Source organism: Pelodiscus sinensis, chromosome 1 (genome assembly GCF_052426305.1).
Source record: "Pelodiscus sinensis isolate ZL-2025 chromosome 1, ASM5242630v1, whole genome shotgun sequence".
Classification (NCBI taxonomy): Eukaryota; Metazoa; Chordata; order Testudines; family Trionychidae; genus Pelodiscus; species Pelodiscus sinensis.
Window position 1 is genome coordinate 289,391,668 of NC_143052.1, and position 13,884 is coordinate 289,405,551.

The 13,884-nt window shown below is 47.9% G+C and overlaps 1 protein-coding gene across 2 annotated transcripts in view; it reads right to left on the minus strand.

Moving 5' to 3' along the window:
• VWA8 (von Willebrand factor A domain containing 8) overlaps nucleotides 1-11,185 on the minus strand; it is a 254,315-nt gene extending 243,130 nt beyond the window's left edge. Inside the window, exon 1 of one of the 2 annotated variants that reach the window (XM_075918951.2) lies at nucleotides 10,888-11,185. In XM_075918951.2, the coding sequence (XP_075775066.2) occupies nucleotides 10,888-11,035 (148 nt within the window). In that variant the 5' untranslated portion in view covers nucleotides 11,036-11,185. The remainder of the gene's footprint in view (nucleotides 1-10,887) is intronic. The other variant, XM_075918952.2, reaches the window with a different exon arrangement.
• Between the last annotated feature and the right edge of the window lie 2,699 nt (nucleotides 11,186-13,884).

Consider the following 13,884-nt stretch of genomic DNA (forward strand, 5'->3'; position numbering starts at 1 on the left):
CTTCCAGCTCTAGGAGATAGGCAATCTCCATTAATTTAATTTAAAAAAATTTAGAGACGCTTTCCAAACCAAGAACAGAACTAGTGACTCCCTGCTTCCTCCCAAGACACCTTCCCCCACTGGCCTCCTCAGCAGAATCAAAAGGAGCAGGGCAGGGGAGGAAAGAGAGAACTCAGAGACGCAGAGCCTTCTGGTTCTGTCCCAAGCCAGAGAGGAGGGAGAAGATGCCTCTGTGTGGAATGGCCATGCACACCACTATGGGAGGGAGCCGTGGGACACCTGGGCAGGTGTAACAAGGGGAAGGGTACCATTTTCCTTAAGGCCAGCCCTGCATGGTTGTAATTGCAAACAGAATTTGGCCCAGAATGATACAGGGATCCCTGCCCCATTCATTTTATACTTTTTAGCTTCATTCATTGTGACCCATTCACACCTGTACAGTAAATGAGGCAAGGGTCTAGCAGAAATAACATGTGTTAAAGTAATTAATAATGTGCAGTGTCTAATTTCTATTACTTTGAACCAATGATCCGAGGAAAAAAACAATGTGGAGCATGAAGTTTTCAACCTGGTATCTGCTTAGCTGATGTGATATGTAGATGAGAGGGGTTTCAAAATTGTCAGTCCATTATATTTAAAAGACCCATGGTTTAAGTTGCCTCAGAATCAGTCTCCCAATGAGATCATCAGAATCAGGGCCAGACTTACTCCTTACAAGCCCTTAGGCACCAGTTCTTCAGCATCTCCCTGCCTACAGCTGACCTTTGTGTTGCATGCAAGAAGCAGTAAGATGTCCCTAGAATGCCGGCGCCCTGAGACATGTGCCTAATTGGAAACGCTGCCCTGATCAGACTCTGCAAGATGCCACAGTCTCCAAAATGCCTTGAATGAAGAGGGGGAACTAAGTACATTTCCTTGCGGACTGTCTCATAGCATAGCTATTCAGGTGAGCCAGCATTATTCTGAACATAGGCTTGCCAGCTCAGCCCCTCCTGTACCATGGGACAGCTCCAGCCAGGGCAGGAGCTGGAGCCATGTGGCGGGCAGCAGGCGGCTGCTCCAGAGGCTGGGGCTGAAGGAGCCACGTGGCAGGTGGCTGGTAGCTGCTCCGGCAGCAGTGGGAAGCAGCTTGGTGGAGAAGACAGGGGCAAGACACCATCATGGAAGAGCAGCAGGACAATGCCCAGGCAAAGGACCCCATCCCTCTTTGTGGGAAGCTTGTTTCCGGTGCCCCTCTCTGCAGCCAGTCACCATCAGGGGATGTTCCAGTTTGGAGGAGAATTTGGAGCTAGTTCAGGTTTTTTGTGTAGCCAGGGAAGGCCAATGTCTCTGATACAGATGGGACAAAGCCACGACCCTGCTTCCAGCTGCACCTTCAATCTCAGGCAGAGTTTCCTCCAGGGCTGGACACCAGACTTTGTAGTTGCTCATTCTGTAGCCCCTCCTGCATTCTGCATTCTCTCTGTACACCAGCCCAAAGCAGCAGACAGCCAAAGCTCTGCCCAGATCACTCACTCCTGACTTGGAGGGGGCCGGCCTCTGCCTAGTGCATCCACATCTGCCAGCTCCTGGAATTTTACCTCACCTTGGCTCCTAACAATGCAGGCTGGGGCTTGGCCACAACTGGGATCCAGGCCTGAGGAGTGGAGAGAGGACGGGGCCTCCGCACAGGCAGAGGCAGGAGGAGGTCTCTGCAGCAGCCATCCCCCACTTGGGGCAGGAGAGCTTTCCAGATAGGAGGGAAAAGCTGAAAGCTGGGATGTTTTCTGTGAATTCCAGCAAATCCCCCTCTCCTGCCAGCCTTGGACAAGGCACAGCTGCAGAGGGAAGGGGAAATGAAAGGCACAGGATGTGTGGTTGGCTGTGGCGCATAAGCTCTGGTGGAGAAGGGACACTGCAATGCAGCCGAACAAGCAATTCCCAGCTCGAAGAACAGAAACAATCCCATGCATGTCCCCTGTGACGTCTCCAGCCAGCCCTAACCCAACCTGGAATGTCCACACCCACACCTCTGCCTACAAGGGCTATAAATAGAGGAAGTTGGCTACTGACAAATTTGCACTATTAACTTTTTTTACTTGACTTCATGTTAAATAAACATTTAAAGTCATGCACCTTGTTAATTATCCCTTGCTTTAGTAATCTTTCTTCCATAACATTTAAAAAATATATTTAAAGATATTTGTTAATAATTTGGCTGACACAGTGGCAGACATCCGAACAAGCGCACTTGACCTCAATACTGGTGCACAAGACAACACTCACTCCACTCATGGATGGAAAATCTTAGATGGGACACTGGCTCAGGGTACTGGCTTTTGGTCTCTTTAGGTCTGAAATTATACAATGATTACCATATTGGAATAATGATCTCAAAATAACTATAATTTATTCTTACACAATATTCATCTGCTCTCTGCAACTAACAGCACATTAAACTAGGGATGTTAAAAATCATTTAAAATGGTAACCATGTAATATCCTGTTGGTTACACGGTCGACCGTTAGCTTTTTGTATGGGGAATTTCCCATAGCCCACTGCAGGCTCTGAAGTAGGACCTGGCATGTTCAGTCCCAGCACATGCTGGTACCCGCAGCTGGCCCCTCTGCAGCTCTGCATGTAAAGTAGGATCCTGCCTGCTCCAACCTGCCGCTCTAAGTGCAAATGCAGACTGGGGCAAGGAGGGGTTAGTATTTAATCGATAACATTAACCGATAAGCATCAACTTCTCAGTTAACTGGTTGTTTAAACCCCAGCATTCCTAATATAAAATTATAGAGTTATGCACTACTAACTGATTTCTGCGTGATTACACCTCATCTGTTTGATAAAAGTTCAATAGCTAAATTACATCGGTATATATATTTTTAGATCCTGATTTCATGATAAAATAAAGGAAAGCAGAATAAATGCTTCCAACTGGTATCATTTACAAAAACACATTTACAAAAGGGCATGTAGCAAAGAGAATGTCAACTCATCCTTAGAGATCCAATCTAAGCTTGAAAAGGGTAATGGTATTGTTATTAAGAATTTTTTCCTTTTTCTCAGCCTTTGAATAAATTATTACAAAGTACAGTAAGCATATATTTCAGCTGAATGCATGATTTCACATGTATTTAAATAGTTCTATACTTGCATTTCAGCTTGTGCACTGTAGTCTTTAGTTACAAACGTATTCATGCTTTGCAGACCTATTCTATACACACCTATGGACAACCATGGTCTTGAGCAGGGGTGGACAATATTTTTTGTCAGGGGGCCACTCCAAGAATTTTATGAGGGTTGGGTGCAGAAGGGAGCTTGGAGTAAGGGACTGGGGTGTGGGATCTGGGAGGAGTTTGGGTGAAGGAGGAGATTGTGACCTGGGTCAGTGAACTGGGGTGCAGGAGGGGGTGCAGGGTCTGGGAGGAGAGTGTGACCTGGGTAGGGTTTGTGTTGTAACCTGGGACACGGGATTGGGGTGAGGGTCTGGGAGGCGTATGACTGCAGGAAAGGATTCTGGCCTGGGAGAGGGGTGTAGGAAATGGGAATGCAGGGACTGGGTGGGGGTTGTAAACGGGGGCAGGACTGTAGGAGGGGATGCATGGATTTGGGTTGTGACCAGGGACAGCAAATTGGTTGTGACCTGAGGAGAGGTATGGGAGGGGATACAGTGCTTCTTAAGGTGTATGGGGCTGGAGCAGGGATGCAGAAGATTGGGTTACATGGGGGAAAGGTACCGAGGGGACACAGGTTGGGGGGAGGAGGGGCTGGGGTGCCATAGGCAGGCTCTGTCTGGGAGATCTTACCTGGGCAGCTCCCAGCCAGTAGCCTAGCAAGTTCCTTTCATACCCTGTACATGTTCAGAGCATCTATAGGGCCATTTTTGCTTCTGTGAACTGAAAACTATGAGCCTGGGGGATGAGGGAGAGAGGTACTTCACATACTGCTTGTCCTGCAAACAGGCAGCTGCTACTGGACAGTGTGTATATGCCCCGCACTGAGGAGCAAGGGGTTGCCGTGGCCCAGCTGGCTGAGAAGGCCCCCATCCCCACAGCCCTGCTGGGCATGTGTGTGAGAGAGGCAAGGTATAAAACCCCAGGGAGCCACTCAGTCAGGGCTGATCATCAGAGGGGAAGGAGCTCAGGCCAGAGCTCCTGATCAGCCCCTGCAGCATCAGCCGCACCAGGAGCCACAATGCCGGCAACAGCCACAGCAGACACAGCCACGCCAGGAGCAGCAATCCCGGTGACAGCAGCCACAGCCTCAGTGACAGCCCCGGCCAGGGAAGACGTCTACGAGGGCCCGACCCACCGAGCAACTTCCCGAGAGCTGAACAATGCACTGGGAATGGTAGGAAGTGGCCTAGGGTGGAGGACTGTCCTCCGGGAGCTCAGGGCACCTCATCAGGAATCCCCGCTGAGAAGGCAATGAAATCCTCCACTGCCAAAAGGACCCGCGGCTGGGACCCGGTGGAGCGGGAGGGCCCGGGTCTCCCTACCTCCCTCCCCCCACAACAATCCAGCTTCTTAGCATTTGGGGAGGCTGATCTTTGGACTAGGCCTGCAGGGCCATATTTACCCTGATAGAGGGAACTGAACTTTGAAACTAGACCTGTATTTACCCCAGGTTGAGGGACATTTGAGAGAAACTGGGCCTACAAGCCATAACTGCCCTATAAAAAAGGGGGCACCGACCCAGAACTGTCGAGGGGTCCTGCCCCTCAAAAGACGGAAACCAGCCAATGGGAGCTACTGGGGCGGGGGCAGCATGAGAAACCTCTCAACCCCACCCCTGGCTCTCAGAACTCACAGAAGCACATGGCCCTGCAACCAGCTTTACTGAGTGCTGAGCAGGGAGGCTGGGGGGGCAGGGTAGGCAGGGAGTCAGCTGAGGCCCTCGCAGACCAGACACGGCCTGCAGACCACATTTTGCCCAGCCCTGCTCTTGAGAATAGGTGGGGTTTTGGGTTTTTTATGTAATTATTTAAGTGTTCCAGGAAAAACAGTATCACAAGCAAAACAGTATCTTCATTTTCTTGGGTGAACTGATGAAGTTAGCTCTGTATCCACTTCAATAAACAGTATTCTGACACTGCAGAGTTGGGGGTTATTTGCTAGCAAACAAGGGTCTCTACGCTGAAATTCTACTGAAGTTTTACAAAAGTCTCCTCCTTAGCAAAATTTCTTCAAGTAAGAAACAATGTTCTTCCAAAAACAATATGTGGTGCCCCATTTCCCTCTACGGAAACACATTGCTGATTTTCAGCATCTACTGTTTTCATATACATAATGTCATTTCCAAGCTACATTAATTGTGTTAGAACCGGTAAAGGCTGATTTATTTGGGGAGAAAGGGGGCTAAGGCTTGATTTTTTTCTGTGACCTGCAATAGACTAATGATTTTCTTCACTAGTTAAAATCTACATTGTCATTAAGGACAATTTCTATTTACCCTAGGATTGATTTCAAAGCCAATGATCAAACAAGCTAATCTTCAAAACATCTAGTGCCTTCTCCTGTAAAACTAACAAGTATAGTACTATTATACTCCTTATTTCTTCCTCTTTTTGAGCATATTATTTCTGGATTGAAATCTTCTGTGGACACCCAACAATTGTTTATGGGATTAAAGAAAAGAGAATGAAGTGGCACTTTTTAAAATTTTAAAGCATTGTACATCTTGGCAATTTGCAAAAACAGGGTGCAGAGTTACTGACAATGCTCAATAAACTGTACACTTTAATCGATATATCAGTTTAAATATTTTAAACACAATAAGTACAAAGATTAATTATTTTAGTATGCCTTAGTTTTGCTCTGTATTTGAAACATATTGAATAACTTGGCTACAAGAAATTTTTATCAAAATATTGATTTTGACCAAAAAATAAGTTGTCTTCAGTTGTGTTCTCTCACACCCGCGATTATGAGGTAATTCTCTGAGTCTCAGTGATATATAGTGAGCATATGCCAGCAGCTTTATTTGTCCAATAAAAACATAAATTTAACAGCCAAAAATTCTCTGGCTCAGAGAGGATATCATCTTGGGCTAAACAATTAAGAATTGTTCTGTTCACCGGTTAGGCAGTTGGTACTTTCCACTAGAGTGCTTTATCAGGTCTAAGCTGTCCAGGCTTGTCAAGAATATGAAAAATAACTTAGTGTATCAACAAGTATGAAAATAAAGTTTTCAAAGTAAGAGTTTGTTCAAAGTGGAATATTCAAGTTGTCAATCTATTCTTAAATGTCAAGCATAACTGATCATTAGTATATTTTCAGTGACACAATAAAAGAAAATAAACCATGTCTGTAAATCAAAGAGACTTATTAAAAAGAACTTCCTTTTGTTGAAAACTAGATGAAACTCCGTTCAAAATTCTCCCTGACAATTCCTATGTGACTAGTAATAAGTGTCCTTGTAAAGTGCTTGAATTGGTCAAACAAGTTCAACTTCACAAGTATTACCTATTAACCCAAACAAACAACCATGGCAATAATTAAATATTTACTAAATACTAGAAATGAAATTTAAAAGTTTCAAGATTTTGAAGCTCACAGCCCATATACTAAGTTTTACTCAAATAGAATGACCAAGAAATCATGATTATTAAGTGTTAATAGCCTGTTAAGCTATGCACACAGACCAGACCAGAAGTTTTCAAACAGGTACTGGGTCGTGGAATGTCAGGCACTGGGTCTCATTGCTGCAGGGTGATCAGTGTGGGTGCTAAGGCAGGCTTCCTGCCTATCATGGCACTGCGCCCCAGAAGTGACTGGCAGCAGACCCGGCTCATAGGTGTGGGGAGGGGAGAAGAACGTACAGGGCCCCTCTGCGCACTGCCCCTTCCCTGAGCACTAGCTCCGCATTCCCATTGGCTGGGAACCTGCTGCTGGCTGCTTCTGGGGCGCACCATGGTTTGCGGTAGCAGGAGAGGAAGGGCCAGCTTAGTATCCCCACTGCACCACTGACTGGGGGCCATTCAATATAAGTCTCTCCTGCTACAGCCCCAAAGCCAGAGCCCTCTCCTACACCTCAAATCTCTCATCCTGAGTCGCATGCTGGAGCCCACACTCTAGTCAAATTATGTTGTCTCATGGGCAACAATTTCCTTCAACTGGCTTATGAGAGAAAAAAAGTTTGAAAATGACTGGAATAGACAACATATGCAATGTGACTATGGCTATGTCTAGACTGAACACCTTACAGAAACACATCAGGTCTCCTGCTCTACAAAATAAAACCACCTGCAATGAGGGGCAGTAGCTTTGTCCGCGGGAAAGCTGTCCACACCAGTGCTTTTCTTCAATAAAACTTGTGTCAGGGTGTGTTTTTTCATGCCCTTAACCAACGAAAGTTTTACCAACAAAAGTGCAGTGTAAACATAGCCCATCTTAGAGCTTAAACTTCCAAAAGTCATATAAAACAGAGTGGCACTCTTTGTAGCTTGCATGGTGTGAGCTCACTGCACACACTAGCATCCCTGCAATTTTCCCCACAAACTCCTTGCCACCCTCACTCTCTGCTTCAGATACCCCCTGCAATTCCCCAATCCCAGCCACATGCCAAGGGCTCTGTATGCCCCCCCCCTTTCCCTCCAATTCTCTCTTTCACAATATGCCAGGAGCTCAAAGTTTCCCCCTTTCCCTTGTGACTGCTCATCGTAGCCTACCTACATCTTAGAGGGTTGCCAACCACCTGGCACAAATATGGGGGGCCCCTGAGTTCCTCCATTCCTCCTCCCTTTGGAACTTGTAAAATTATTTCTTTTCACTCTGGGACACAAGTCATTCAATCTGCCAACATTTTAAAAACCTTTGACATCCCTACTCCTGATCTACATTGACTATACTATTACTTATAGGGGTTGAACCTCTTTAATCCTGCACTCTCAGTACCTGACAGGTGCCAAAATAGATTATTTGCCAGACCAGAGGAGGTCAATATTGTTTAGCTGCATTATCAACACTTCTACTGCTTACTTGGCTCTTAGAAGTCATTTAGGGGTAATTTAGAGATAAATTACAGCACAGAATACTGAGAGCCAGGAGTGGTGGTTGTAAACAAACTTTATGGGACCACGGGAAACTTGGCCATGCCCATGATAAGTGGACATCCAGCAAACCAAAATAATTCCGGGTCACAGAGATTGCTGGACCAGAGAGTGCCGGACTAGAGAGGTTCACTTGTGTAACTTGTATCAAGCCCTCTCTTATGCATCTTTTCTAGCGGAAAAAAAAATCTGAATCTTTTCTATCTCACTTTTTCTACATTTTTCCTATTTACACATCCTCTGAATAATATACTAGCTCATTAGATTCATTCCTCAAACTAGCTCCTTCCTTGATTAACTCAAACCTGTTCAAGTGTTTGATGATTGTCTCATTATCTGGCTGCAAATCTGAGTAGTAGTGCTTTAAGTAAGAATTAAAACAAGTACATAAATTTAAGAGACCATCAAGACCTCTCAAAAGGATTCTAGCTCCATAATTCATAATTGGCCATCATTCATTCTATATTTAGGAATTGTGATGCTTTTGGCACACACCCAGAAGAGTGTCACCTACTATTGGCACATGTCATTGTTTTCAGAGCCCGTTCTAATTTCTGGGAGGTTGTCATTTTTAACATCATTGTCAAATATTCTGGGATTATTCAAGGAACAGGGCTGCTACTCATCCCTGCATATGCAGGACAAAGGTCAATCATATGTCCTGATAGTGTTGTTTAAGAAAACATTTACAGGTCATGAGATGACTTTTTAAACCTGCAAAATTGCCTTAAGGTAGGAGTACATTCTACAGATAAGTCCAATCCTGCAGAGGTCAGTACCATTGGAGCCCTAAATGTAGTGGGGTTCTGCCTTCATAAGGTGGCAAACCTATGCAATGTATCACTACTCTGTCCAAGGGGAATAATTCTCAAGTTGCAGAGCTCTTCCTGACGATCCACAAAGAAAGGCATTTTGAAACCCAAGCAATGGACAGACAAGACAAGTGTTTAGGAAGACTTTTCTCTCACAAGCTGTTTCTCGGAATGGAAAAATTGGTGAATTGTTGCCCTAAAACATGTCAACATTCCCCAACTTCACTACAAACCTATACATTCAGTGGAATTTAGATGGAAAGTATCAGGGAACTGTCCCCCTCCTACATTCAGTATTTCTCAGTTACTTTTGTTTTGACTTTTCCAGACAAGAAAAAAGGATATAAGCTCTACAAAAAAATTTAAAGTAAAATCCACCAAAATAATACTCAACTGTACATAAACATAAGATGGAAGATATAATTAATTTGTATGGTGGCAAGGAGATTAAGTCTAGAGGAGGTTAAAAACAAGGAGCCTGTAAATCTGGGTCTGAGGAGGGAAGGAATTAGAACTGGACCCTGGACAAATGAGATTGGGATTTAGGAGCAATAGGGGCTGATGCAGATTAGATCTGAAGACTGAGATTTGAGGATAATGGAGATTGATAGTGAGGTGTGGAAGAGGCATTACAGCAGTGGTCACCAAACCAGAAGATCGGGATCTATGGGTAGATCTTGGAGCCTCTGACGGGGAATCCTAACTGGTTTGGCCAAGAAGCTATCAAGTGCCAGCATTTCAGCTGCCCCTCTCCCACCGCTGTGCATCTCCTGCCCTTTCCCTTGGAGCTGCCTCCCTTCAGCCTTGGGGAGCCTCCTGTGTACTGTGCAGGACAGGGGAGCGTGAGGAGGGGCGCTGATGTCAAGGTGCTCCCCTCTCCCACTTTGTATCCTATATCCACAGAGCAGAGAGGGGGCACAACGGGACTTGGGAGGAAGTTTGCTGGCTGCTTTTGGGAGTGGTGCAGGGCCAAGACGGGGTAAGCCTGCCTTAGCCCCACTGCACCACCACCCAGGAGCCACCTGAGATAAGCAGTGCCCAGCTGGAACCCACATCCCAAACTCCTACCCCAATCATGAACCCCAAGTCCTGCCCTAGCCCTGAGCACCCCTGCATCCAAACACCCTCCCAAAGCCTGCACCTAGAACCCTCTCTGGCACCCCAACAGCCTGCCCCAAGCTCAGCTCAGAGCCTTTCTCACACTCCAAATCCCTTAATCCAAGACCAGAGTCTGCACCCCAACCCTTTGCCCCAGCCTGGTAAAAGTGAGGGAGGATGAGGAATGGAGGGAGGATGGAGTGAGCCGGGGTGGGGGGCTCAGAGAAGGGGCACAAAGGAGGTGGAGCAAGGGTATTTGGGTTTGAGGTAGATCTTGAATTGCACTTAATTCAAAAAGTGATCTTGTGCTTAAAAAGGTTGGAGACCACTGCATTAGAGGCTATGGGATAGTGGGGGGCTAACGGTGAATGTGGGAACAACTAGTATTGGGTTTATGGTTGTAACTGGGATTTTGGGACCCTGGGGGCTGATGGTGGGATCTGGGATCAGTGAGAGCTGACAGCAGTGGGAGTTGGGGAGAGGGAAAGCTAAGGGCAGTTAGATTTGGGGGCAGTGGTGGCGGGCTACTGAGAGGTAGAGTTTGTGAGAAAAGGGGGCTGGAGGTTAAAGCCAGCGTGGGTTGGGTTGATGGTGGGGGCTAGAATGTGGGTGTTGTGGGGCTGGTGATGGTTGGATTTGGAGGTAGTGGGACCTGACATGATCCTGGAAAGGGCTGGAGTTTGGTAGCAGTGGAAGCTGAAGTGACTGGATTTGGGGACAGTAGTGGCTGACAGTGAGCTGTGGGATGGTGAAGTCTGGGGGCTGTTTATGTCTGGATTTGGGGCAGACAGGGGCTGGGGTGGGGGCAGAGGAGGCGGAGTAGGAGGCGCTCTGGAAGGGGCTGGGGTTTAAGGATACCGGAACGGTGGAGGGAACTGGAGTGTGAGGGCGGAGGCGGCCGGAGTCTGGGGCCGCAGTGACACCTCCATTAAGCCAGTTACCTGCGGCGGCTCCCGTGCCGTGCAGCGCCCTGACCTCGGGCTGCAGCCGCCTCTCCGCAGCCAGGCGGCCCGGCGCCACCTGCTGCAGAATCAGCCGGACCCTCCGCGCTGCGGGGCCGCCGCTGAGGCGCAGAAGCCGGGACTGCATGGGAAGGCCGGGACGGACACACGCAGCGGGCGGGCGGGCAAGCGGCAGGCCGGGGCCGGGGGAAGAGAAACGCCGCGGCACAACGTCCCACCTCAAACTGGCTCCGGCCGGGCTGCCCCCGGAGGGAGCCGCCCCGGGGGCTGGTGGTGACCGCGTTTGCCCCGGGGCACGATCGCGGCGCGTTGGCAGCAAGAACCGAGTCATCCCGCCCCGCGTGGGTCCGTCTCTTCCCTGCGCTGTTGCTGGGGGGTGCCATAGCCCCCCCCCCCGTGGGTGGGGTACAGGGGCATTTAGCGGTGGGTGCCCCACTCTCTGCGGAACAGAGGGGGTGGGGGTTGCGCTGTGGGGCCGTCAGAGCCTCCAAACACCGACCAGTAAGTGCAGCGCCAGTTCGTTGCACTGTAGCTTTGGCCTGAACAACCTCACTTGTCCAGATGGCTGGGCTGAAATGGTTGCTTGTGACTTGAAGCAAATGAAGCTTCTCTGTGCCTTCTAGAGTAGCCATATACACTCTGGGGGTTATCATCGCACTGGAAGGGATCTCGAGAGGTCATCTAGTCCAGTCCCCTGCACTCACAGCAGGACTAAGACTGGTTTTGATAGGTGTCTGTATGGTGGGTAGAGTGACTCCAGTCTGCTTATCTAGGGGAGGGGGGGGGGGGAGAGAGAGAGAGTGTTTCTGTGTGTGTGTGTGTGTGTGTGTGTGTTGTGTGTTTGTGTGTGTGTGTTCTTGTTTTTAGTTACAGATTTTTATATCTCTTGGGCACTTGTGGCCCACCTGCTGGTTTCCAGCCACCTATTTTCTTTCCCCTTACTGGTATTAAGTGAGGTGCATGCTCCTTGCACACAACATTGACTGGGAGAGCCATGTGCTCCCTCAGCATTCAAACAAAGCAATAGAACAGTTCAGTCAGCACATCCCACACAGTCCATCCACATATGCAAGCACGGTTAGCAAAACTACCCTAACCCGGGAGACCAGCTTGGTTATGACAATCTTGCTGCCCACTGAGACGAAGGAAGGCCACTCATGCAGCCCTCTCGCAAACCTGGGTTATCCATTGTTGGTCTTTCTGATTTGCTTTTCTATATTATTAGGAGTGTATATGTACAGTGATATGTTTCCCATTCTACTGCTGTTCAAAGAGCATTCAGAAAGTTTTGGGTGAGATTCCACTAAGCAGAAAAACTGATGTAGTACTGGGATGGGAAGACAGCTAGGGAGAAAGAGGAAATTCTGGAGGAAGCATAGAGACAGCAGTGAATGTCTTTAAGGAGCCAATAGAGACAGGTACCAGCAAGTGAGGAAAGATAGGGACCACAGTAAAGTATGTGAGGGGACTTGTCAAAGAAGGAAAAGTAGGGAGAAAAACACTTCTGAGGGAATTCTGTGGCACAAAATATTCTGTACATATTTTAAATTTCTGCAAATTTTATTTGTAGAAGGTTCAAGCAAAAGAATGGGGAGTAAAAGGACATTGTCTGCGCAGAGGTAGGACTCTGGGAGATCATCCTGTAGCTCCTGGGACACAAACTCAGTGGTGAGGCTGCACCTGACACTACGTGAGGATCAGGCTTGCCCTCACAAATACCCTAGGGCCCTGCCCCTCCACTCCTGGCACACCAAGTGTGGGTAAGCAGGCTCAGCCTGACAGTATCCATGAGGGGGATTGGGAGCACAGAGGTTCGTTGGAGAGTTCCAGCTGCAGAGACAATGGTACCTTCCTGGGGGAGGGGGTTCAAGTGAAAGTGGTTGAAGTTTGGAGAAGGCTAGGTATGGGGCAGGCAGGGGTATGAGTGCTAGGGGAGTGGTGCTTGGTGAGGTAGGTTAGGGCTCAATGGAAAGGAGATTTAGGTGTAGGGAGGATCAAAATGCAAAGGTGCCCATTGGGGGTTCCAGGTGCAGGGGCCATGTATATTTTCAAGGGAATTCAGGGGAAGGTGGTTGGGGCTCACAAGGGTGTGGGGAGCTTAGAGGAGTTGTGCATGTGCAGGGAGTGAGGAGCTCATTGAGGTGAGAGTTTGAGTGTGGGAGGTTCAATAGTAGGTGGTCTGGGTGCAGAGGAAAGGATGTGGATGCAGGGAGGTGGGGCTCTGCAGGGGTGGGTCCAGAGATAGGGTGGGTCAGGATGCAGGAGGGTGAGACTCAGCAGTGTGCAGTTGGGATGAAAGTGACTCAGTGGAGGATTTCTGGGTACAGGAGTAAGGTCAGCAGAGGGATCTGGGTATGGGACATACATTCACAGTGGGGCTGGATACAATGACCCCTCCCTCTGTGGCTGAGGAATAATGGGGACAGGAAATGGATGGGAGGGGATATGGAGTTCCTGCAGCCAGAGCAGGTGTCTGCGGGGAGTGAGTCTAAACCAGCTGTTCCTTTCCAGGAGAAGAACAAGACCTAGTTTCCACCCAGGACTAGTAGTTGAATCTAGTGCAAGGTGCATCACTAGCCCATCCTCCTCCTTCCCCCCCCCCCCCCAGACAGAGTGATTTACCTCTCCACCAGCTAGTCCAAGAGCTGAAGATTATTCAAGTTTTTTGCTGGGGATGGGAGAGCTCATAACCACTCTTGTGGGTCCAAACAGGCTCTGCAAAATGCGGAGGCCCAAATGAATAAAGTCATAAATAAATGAATGACTTATTTATGAGGAAACAGATAAATAAATATCTACATGGGTTCTTACAATGCTCCCACTTCCACAGTATCTTAATTTGACTTAAGTGATAGCTAAATATCTGAAGGACATAAAGACCTGAATGTTAGTATTGGGTTGAAATTTGTAGAATAGCAGATTAAAGTTTAACAAATTACAAAGACTTTTGAGTGTGAATTGAGAGTGGACTAGCCT